At 55.1% G+C, this 9,054-nt stretch overlaps 1 protein-coding gene across 1 annotated transcript; it reads right to left on the reverse strand.

The window, feature by feature from the left end:
• Positions 1-233: 233 nt before the first annotated feature.
• Positions 234-6,700, reverse strand: IP6K3 (inositol hexakisphosphate kinase 3). Its single transcript, XM_009079828.1, is given in 6 exon segments — positions 234-704; positions 1,268-1,443; positions 1,978-2,150; positions 2,655-2,717; positions 2,719-2,860; positions 6,502-6,700. Coding segments are annotated over 6 exon segments (1,224 nt in total).
• Between the last annotated feature and the right edge of the window lie 2,354 nt (positions 6,701-9,054).

Below are 9,054 nucleotides of genomic sequence, written 5' to 3' on the forward strand. Positions count from 1 at the left end.
CAGCAGTAAAGCCAGAAAGGGAAATAAATCTCCTGATGGATGGCAGGGAGAGCAGATTCTTCCAGCTCTGTGCTTTTCACGCTTCAGTTCAGCAATGGCAGTAGGATTTCCAGCACTTTCCCAGCGAGCTGTCTGTGCTCATCCTGCTCTGTGGCACCCACAGAGCCCACAGAGCCGACCCCGGGCAGTGTCCACAGGGCCACGGGAAGGTCCAGGTGACTCCTCAGAAATTCTCACTTTCCTTCCGAGAGATTCTGAAGGATTTTGATGAGATTCTCCAGGCCAAAGATATAGCCGTGGTCAGGCCCATCGTGTGGGATGGGATTGCTCTTGGAGCCCTGGAAAGTGGTGTGGGCAAAGTCAATCATCCGCACGTCCACCCTGGAGGGACTCGCGGCGCGCGGCAGGGCGCGGCGCGGCGGCGGGAAGGGCAGGTGGTGATCCAGGGCTGCTGTGCTCTCCTTGGGCTCCTGCCCGTCGTAAATGATGAGGAGGGAGCTGGAGTAGAAGCGGTAGGAGCTTTGCTTCCTGATGACAGAGAGCAGAGCCTTGAGGCGCAGGATGATGGGCTCCAGCACATCCGTCCGCAGGTGGTTCCCGTTGCACAGGAACTGCCGCAGGGTCTGCCTGAACCCCTCGGGGGAGAGTGTCCTGCCATAGTACTTGTCTTTGCACAGGAAATGGCCAGTGTCCTCTTGGTAAACCTGCAGGGAAAGCAGCAGCAATCCATAGAACTGTGGGATCATGGAATATCCTGAGCTGGAAGGACCCACAGGGATCAGAGTCCAACTCCTGCCCAGGACACCCCAACAATCCACCCTGTGTCTGAGAGCATTGGCCCAACACTCCTGGAGCTCTGTCAGGCTGTGAGCACTACCCTGGGGAGCTGTACAGTGCCCAAACACCTCTGGGGAAAGAACCTTGTCCTGATATCCAACCTAACCCTGTTCCAGTGCCCAAACACCTCTAGGGAAGAACCTTGTCCTGATACCCAACCTAACCCTGTCCCAGTGCCCAAACACCACTAGGGAAGAGCCTCTCCCTAATGTCCAACCTAACCCTCCCCTGACACAGCTCCATATCATATCCTAATCCATTCATATGTCACATTCATATCCCACTTTAATCCCTATCCTCATTCCTACCCTAATCCAGACATAGCTGTTTGCTGTTCCCAGCGCTCCAGCCTTCACCCTGCCCGAAGCAGCTCCTTGCCAAGGGGAGGAGCTCAGGGACCCCCAGCAGTGGGGGCAGCTCCAGCCCATACCTGCATGCCGCAGACACGGACGCCCAGCGACGCTGAGGTGCTCTGCTCACACTTCTTGATGTGCCGAGCCTTCTTCTCCTCCGAGGCGTCGTCCCCGTGCTGCCGCGTGCCCATCTTCAGGTCCAGGATGCAGGGGTAGCTGTACTTGGACACCACGTTCTCCAGCAGGAGGAACTCTGAGCATGAGCTAAGGGAAGCCCAAACACTTGTACTGCTGACTGAAGAAAGGCCTGAGCCCAAGCAGCTGCCGATGCTCTCTGTAACAGCTCACAAGTGTGATGAGCTCCCTGAGCCAGTTTCAGGGCCCTGTCACTGCTGTGGCCTCTCGCTGCCAATTAAAGCCCAACAGTGACACTCCACCCTGGGCTGTCCCTTCCAGGGGTGGGGAATGTGTTGAACTCTATTACTCACATGACTGGTGGGCAATGATGCGTAATAGGAAAATAAAAGCCAAGGCAGCTGCTAATTCCTGTGCAGTGGTGTTTTTAAATGTGTGCCAAGGGGATCCTTGACTTCTGCTAAGAACTCTTGATGGGAACTGGGTTTTTGCTTCTCCTTACTTTCTTTAAACAGTGGGAGAAGATAGCAGAAAATACTCAGTGTTTTCTGGGCAGGGGAGGGATGTGTCCCCTCACAATAAGCCACAGATTGATTCTGAGGGGTTATTTGCAGCCAAGCCTGTGCTGGAGGGGAGAGAGGAGAAAGGATACGATGCAGTTTGTTCTCGTTGTGCTTGGAGGACATGCGGTGCAGGTGCTGCCTGTGACAGTGCAGTCCCCAGGGGTTGTAGCTCTTTCTTTCTGCCTGGTTTCCATTTGCATCTTCCAGAAGGGAATCTGTGTGGTACTGAAGGTCTGTCCTCAATAGCATCTTCCCTGGGCAGCTAGACAAAACACACAAAGAAACACATTGGGTTTATAAGCTCCAGAGGAGAATATTCCCTTTCCCTGTTTTTTCTTTTTTTTCATAGAGCCTCAAACTTGATAAGGTGAATTTTCAGGGACTCTCAAAGGAAACATATTGATCATGTCCAACCTGCAGAGTTCCTTTGTTACTCCAGAACAGTAATTTTCAGCAAGGCAGCTCTTGTGCCTGCCAATATTTTCTCTCATTAGAATTTAAAGTGTGTTGGCTCCCGAGAAAAGCCTTTCACAGCCCCAGTGACCAGGATCTCTATTATCCACCTAACAGGCACAGCACAGGCAAATGGTCCAACGGTGGGACTGAGTCCCAGTTTAGAGGGGCTCCGAGGAAGAAGGGGAGGGAGGCAGCGATGAGGAGATTTGTTCTCCTGGGGGAGTCATTTGCCGCTTTGCCTTAAAGCCCAAGTTGGGTGACCAAACCCATCCCACCCAAGGGGCAGATGAGCACCAGGAGGTGTCCCAACCTGTCCTTGAAGGTCTTGGTGACCTGCGTGTGGCTCCAGGTGACGAGCGTGCGCTCGCCGCCGGCGCTGGCTGGTGTGCCAGATGGTCACTGCGGGGTCACCCACGGCCTGGTCCCGGTGGGCACAGCTCTCCTGCTGCAGCCCAGGGCTGGCGATCAGCGTCGGGTTGCCCAGACTGTCCTTCCTGAGGTGCACTGAAACGATGCCTGCACAGAACAAATGAGGAGGAGATTAACCCATGGGTTGTCACAGAGGTTTGGCCTCCACCTCACCAAGGTGGCCTGATGTCCCAGGACAGTTGCCTCCTCACCTTTTGGTGGCCTCTCACCTTGATCCCGCTCTGATTTCAGGCCAAATAAACACCAGTAGCCTGAGACCCTGGAAAACAGCCTCAGGGTTTTCTAATGCTCCTCCTTGTAAGGCTCAGCTTGAAACCTTCCTCTTCTGAGCACCACATTCCTTTGTCCCTCACCCCTCTGAGCTCTGCTGTGCCCCAGGTGACCCCATAAAGTCAATGGCTTATTTATCACAAGGGATTTAGGTAGGTTTTTTAAGACAGGATGAGGCTGGGAATGCTTTTCATTGGCAGGAAGCAAAGGGAGGGTTGGGGACAAGGAATTTTCCTAAGACACTCAGTGTGCCAAGTGCTTCCTTTAATTGGAGAGTCCCTGGGAGTGGGACAGAGACGTGGGCATGGGCTGGCAGCACTGCCCACACAGTGTGATGGTCATGTCCTTCCCCAGGCACCAAGGACCAGCACCCAAACACCCCAGGAGGGAGGGCACAGGCTGTCACAGGTCTGGTGTCGTGCACGAGGGGAACATGACCGCGACCGGAGGGTGGATTTTTCCACCCCAAATGCTTCAATCATGTATTTCAGCATTGCAATTTCCCCTGACTCTGACAGGAATCACAGGGCTCAAATGCCAGCCCAGCACGGATTTAGCCCAGCCCTGGCATGGGGAGCTGCTGCCCCTGGGCTCGGGTGACAGCGCAGGAATGGTCATTCCGCTCGCTCCGGCCAGCCCTGACCTTTCTGGGAAGGGCTGGCAGCACCATCCTGCTCCCACAGCTCCCCCGGGGCTGGCTGAGCCTCCCCAGGCACGGGGGCAGCTTAGACCAGCCAGTCCCATGAGATGGACCCTGCAGCTTCCCAGGCTGCAGCACCACTGCAGTGCCAAAGGACAGGGAAGGCTCTGGGACCAGCAAAACTGTCACTGGGAAGGGCCCTGGTGGTGACATGTGGAGCTGGGCTTGATCCAGCTGTGCCCAGGGTATCTGCACCAGGTCTGCTGGGCATGCAGGAGATGCATCTCAGCAGCTTAACAAACAAGGGAGCTCTGTTCTCCCCAGCAAGGGTGCCAAGGCAAATAAACATGCAAAATCCCTTCTCTCCATTTAAAGGGAGATTAAAGTGAGCAAACACAGACAGAAGGCTTTGCTCTCTCCGTGCCTGTCAGGCTCTGCTGCCTGAGGGAGATTTCCCTGTGTCCCTGCAGCCACCCCCATGGGGTGGTGTGTCCATCCCTCCCCAGGTCCTGCAGCTCCGTCTGGATGCACTTCCCTCCTGCTCACCCACCACAGCCACTCCTGCTCCCTTTTGCTGTGCAATGGCATCCGTGCGAACAGACAGGGCTGAATGGGCTGACTTTGCACTGAAATGGGGGAGGAACACACACAGGCTGCTCTGCCAGGGGAGCTGAGGGGCTGGAAACTTTAATTAGGGGCAAGTCATATTTTTAGCCCTGCCAACCCTTTGCTCACAGTGAGCACAGGGAGCTCTGCCTTCCTCAGGCTCAGCATTACCCTGAGTCCTGTTCGTCTAAAATCCATATTACTGAGAGCAAACAAATCTCCTCTCAGCCCTGAGTCCTGCTTCCAATTTTCAGTGCACGTAGGCAGAGAAAAAAGCTGAAGTGCCTTTTGCCTAAAGCAAAGGCTTTCCAATTCGCACGTAGGCAGGGAAAAAAGCCGAAGTGCCTTTTGCCTAAAGCAAAGGCTTTTTCCTTTCAGCACGTCCCTGCCAGGGGATGGAGTCCTGGAGCCCACGGGCACTGCCCCTGCAGCCAGTGCTGCCCCAGTCCTGCCAGCACTCAGCAGGGCTCTGCTGGGGTACACAGCACTGGCAGCTCAGGGGTGGCACGAAACCCGCACGTAGGCAGGGAAAAAAGCCGAAGTGCCTTTTGCCTAAAGCAAAGGCTTTTTCCTTTCAGCACGTCCCTGCCAGGGGATGGAGTCCTGGAGCCCACGGGCACTGCCCCTGCAGCCAGTGCTGCCCCAGTCCTGCCAGCACTCAGCAGGGCTCTGCTGGGGTACACAGCACTGGCAGCTCAGGGGTGGCACGAAACCAGGGACTCAGGGGTTGGTAAGGCTCTTCCACTGGTGTGAAAGGCAATAAGCAGATTTTCAAAGGTGAAAATGAGGGAATGAGCTCCTCTCCCTCCTCCCAGCTCAAAATTTGGCCTTCAGAAACCTACACCTCAGCCTGAAAAATGCTTATTTCCTGGTGTGATTCCATCTGGGTTTGCACATGCCCTGCAGTGACCTACGTGTGGCAAACAAGTCCCTGGCACTTGGCAACAGACCTTCTCCTTTACTGCAGCAAGAAAACATCTCCCTGGGGGCAAAGGTGCATTGGGGTGCTGGTCTGTAATGTCACTGACACCCCAATCCCTCCTGCTGCAGCCAGGGGGTATTTACGGGTGCTGTCACCACGCTGGTGGCATCCCAGTGATTCTCAGGAGTCCTTCACTATGTGTCTCTGCCCTCACCGGTTTATTTTTACATTTGCAAGCACATTCATGTACCACCCATGGGAACCTGAGCAGAACCAGGCTGGAAAACAAGCCCAGCATCCCCCTGTGAGCTCAGCAGGGGCTTGCAAGGGGCTGGGAATGCTGGTCCCAAGGTCACAACCTGCCTGACACGCTGAGGTGAGCGCTGGGAGAGCCACAGGCTCGGGGTGAAACCTGAATGATGACATTTGGTCCCCATGGCTCAGAATGTCACCATTCCCTGCAGCCAAGGAACAGAGAGGAGGAGCCTGGACCTGTGTGAGTGGGTGATGGAGCTCTCAGGATGCTCATCCCCCTCGTGGGAAGGTGTCCCACCTCTCTGGTTCCCTGGCAGCAAGGCAGGGATAGTCAGGAGCAGAGAAATCACATGTGTCCAGTGCCAGCCTGGAGGAGAACTGCTGTTCAGTTTCCTCTCTGGGATATGCAATAGGAGACAAAAAGAAGATAAAAAAATGTTTTAATAACCAGGCCTCCCTGGCCTGGTAAGTGGGGACTGTTTAAGAAGCTTCACCTGAGCAGGTCCCAGTGCTGCAGCCTAAACCAGCCCCTGCCAGAGGAAATCGCTCACAGGAAACTTGTTTTCTCCCTTGAGCATCATTTTAATACAGCTCCATAAATCTGCAGAGGCCCCTGACTCTCTGGGCGAGGGAGATTGGGCTGGAGGCACACTGGGGCCGTGGCTGACTGAGCTCTTTTCTCTAACACCGAAGGACCAAGAGATATTTTCAGTTTTTACGTGACAGCTGAGCTCCTCACCTCCCCCAGGAGCCAGGGTCAGGAGCTTTATGAGCAGCACCAGCCTGGCAGTAAAAGCAGAAATACTCAGGGAATAAGAAAGAGAGGGAGGGAGGATGTCTTAAAAACTACTGGTGTTCTCCTCCCAGGCACCCAGTGCTGCTTTTCTGTGGCTGAGCTGAGAAATTCAGCCGGGAAAGGGAGAGCTGGGGAGAAAGGGATGTGTGGGGTGGGTCTGGCAGTGGGGGCACCAAGCAGAGGGGCAGAGAGGAGCTCTGCCCTGGCTCTGGTTTCCAGGGGTGAGTGGTCTCCCTTACCTTTGTACTGGGGCGTAAATTGCCTCATGGCCAGTGGCAGCGACTCGTAGAAGCTCAGCTCCTGCGACACCAGGGGCTTGCAGACCGTGTGCTCATCGTACTTCAGCATGCTGGTGTGGCCTCCCACCTGGTGCACGAAGGGCTCCAGGAGGACACTGGCCCTGCCCTCGCCGGGGCCCAGGGGGCTCTGCCCCACCATGGTGCTGGGCAGGAGGCAGGGGGAGGCTCCAGCCCCTTCAGGAGCAGCACGGGAGGGTGGGCAGCAGAGCCTGGGACATGCTGAGCTGTGCCACTTGTCACCCACTCTGGGTGCTAAATCCACTCTGAGTTTTCACCAGCGGAATCTGCAAAACAGGGAATCGGGGAGCGTGAGAAGGGGGCAAGGCACAGCCAGGGCTGAGCAGTGAGGCTGCAGCTGAGGAGGGAGGAGATCTGTCGTGCCCAGACTGGCAGGGAGCCCCAGCCTGAAGCAGAGTCCAGAAAAGACTCACTGGGACCTGTTGGGTGCAAAAGAGCAGAGGGGAAGGATCGAGAAGAGCTATCAGGTTAAAGCAGTGGCCTCACCACAGTGACTGCATCAGAGCATTCCTTGGCCCAGGCCAGGTAATGAATACTGTGCTCATGACACCCCTCACTGTGAAACCATCACTGACAGCTCTGGTTTGCTGCCTGAGACCTGTCAGTGATGGTCTCACTTCTTCCTGAGCTTGGACCTGCCCTGCACAGGAGGGTTATGGCTAAAGCCCCCACGAGCTCCTGCCCCAGATAGTCCTTTGCCCTGTGAGCAACAGCTCCTGGCCCTGCTGAAGAAGCCTCAGTTTGGGACATTCACTCCCTGTCACCCAACAGCAGAGCAGTAGCAGGAGTGTTTGCTCCCTGTGCTAACACACACAGGGATGGGGATGTGCCACCAGCACCCAGAGGGTTTGCAGCCAAGCACCAGCTCTCCAAGCTCTCTGCACCCAGAAATACATCCATGTCTGATCCATGTCAAGGGGCTCCTCTCCAGGAAAGCCTCCAGGATGTGCTGCCAGTGAGCAGCACCACCTCTGCCACCCCCACGGGTGTTAGACTCGATGATCCCTGTGGGTCCCTCCACCTCAGGGTGTTCTGTGGATCTCCCTTCACCCTCCTGCTGTGACTAGCCCCGAGCAAACAGTGCCTGGCTCAGGTGTTTTGTTCCCACCTGGAGAGGTGAGATGGAGTGGGCTGAAGGCAGAGAAGGTTGGAAGAACCACTCCTACCTCCAAACCCACCAGCTCCATTATCTCCCCCAAGGTGGGTTTTTTCCCCATTATTCTGTTCTTTGGAGAGGAATTCCTACTCTGCAATTAGCTGCGCAGAGGAACAAAGCCAGGCCCTGAGCAGAGAGCTTTCCAGCCGGGAAGAGAGCAGCTCTTCAGAGCCTTTCCAGCAGTTAATAAAAGCATTTGGCACTTTGTTAAGTTGTGGCAGTTTTTAAAGAGGATTTTCTGCCTCAAGAGCTGCAGGTTTGTTGTGGTTTGTTTTGTGTGGCTTTCTCCCCCTCCTCCCTTCCTTGGAAATAAGGAGAAAAGCCGAAAGCAAGCGGATTTGTCATAACACCTCTTTGGAGCAGAGAACAACATGACTTAAATCCAGCCTTTATTGCTTCAGAGACAGTCCAAGGCTGAAACTCAGCGCACACAACCCCCTGACAGCTCTGGCAACCTTGGCATTGCGAGGGGAGCTGGGGAAAAACACCCATAATTTGATAAAGCTCTGAGTGTTTTCTCCTAAGCAAAACTCAGAGATTTGCAGTAGGAGAAGGAGGTTCTTTTCAGGGAGTTTCTGTTCGGAAGCAGCTCATCCATTCGGAGCAGATAAATGTTCCTGCAAACACTGAGCTGCTCTGAGCTCCCCTGAAACAAGACACTTGAAATAAATCACTTCCACGGGCTCAAGGTATTGCAAATGCCAAGAGATATTTACGTCACTAAAAATACACAGAACTACAGATAAATCCGAACCCTCCAAGTAAACCAGAAACCTCCAGTATTTTACCCCTGGCTAAAGGAAAAGCAGCCCAGGTGCTGCAGGTGAGCCAGAAAATACTGCGGAAGGAAATACGGAGACTGTTTCTCTGTATGGAGAACCTTCATCTCCAGAAATGGGACAGGGCTGGGAGCACCTGCCCCGTGGAAGGTGTCCCTGCCCACGGGATGGGGTGAGCTCTGCGTGAGCCTGTGCTGTCAGGGGCACCAACACTGGCACAGTCTCACGTGTTCTGGCTGTGCCACCAGCACAGCAGAGACCTGAGAGCCCCCAGGTCACGTTCACAGCCCCAGGTCACTCTAGAGCTTCACAGCAGCCCCACGAGTGCCAACTGTCCCCTCGCTCCCAGCCCTCCCTGCCTTCCCAGGAAATCCCACCTGCTCTCCAGAGCCGTGTCCATCTCCCCTGGAAATCCCACCTGCTCTCCAGAGCCCTGTCCACCCTTCCCAGGAAATCCCACCTGCTCTCCAGAGCTGTGTCCATCTCCCCTGGAAATCCCACCTGCTCTCCAGAGCTGTGTCTATCTCCCCTGGAAATCCC

The sequence above is a fragment of the Acanthisitta chloris genome, unplaced genomic scaffold (assembly GCF_000695815.1).
Source record: "Acanthisitta chloris isolate BGI_N310 unplaced genomic scaffold, ASM69581v1 scaffold19658, whole genome shotgun sequence".
In the NCBI taxonomy this organism is placed as follows: Eukaryota; Metazoa; Chordata; class Aves; order Passeriformes; family Acanthisittidae; genus Acanthisitta; species Acanthisitta chloris.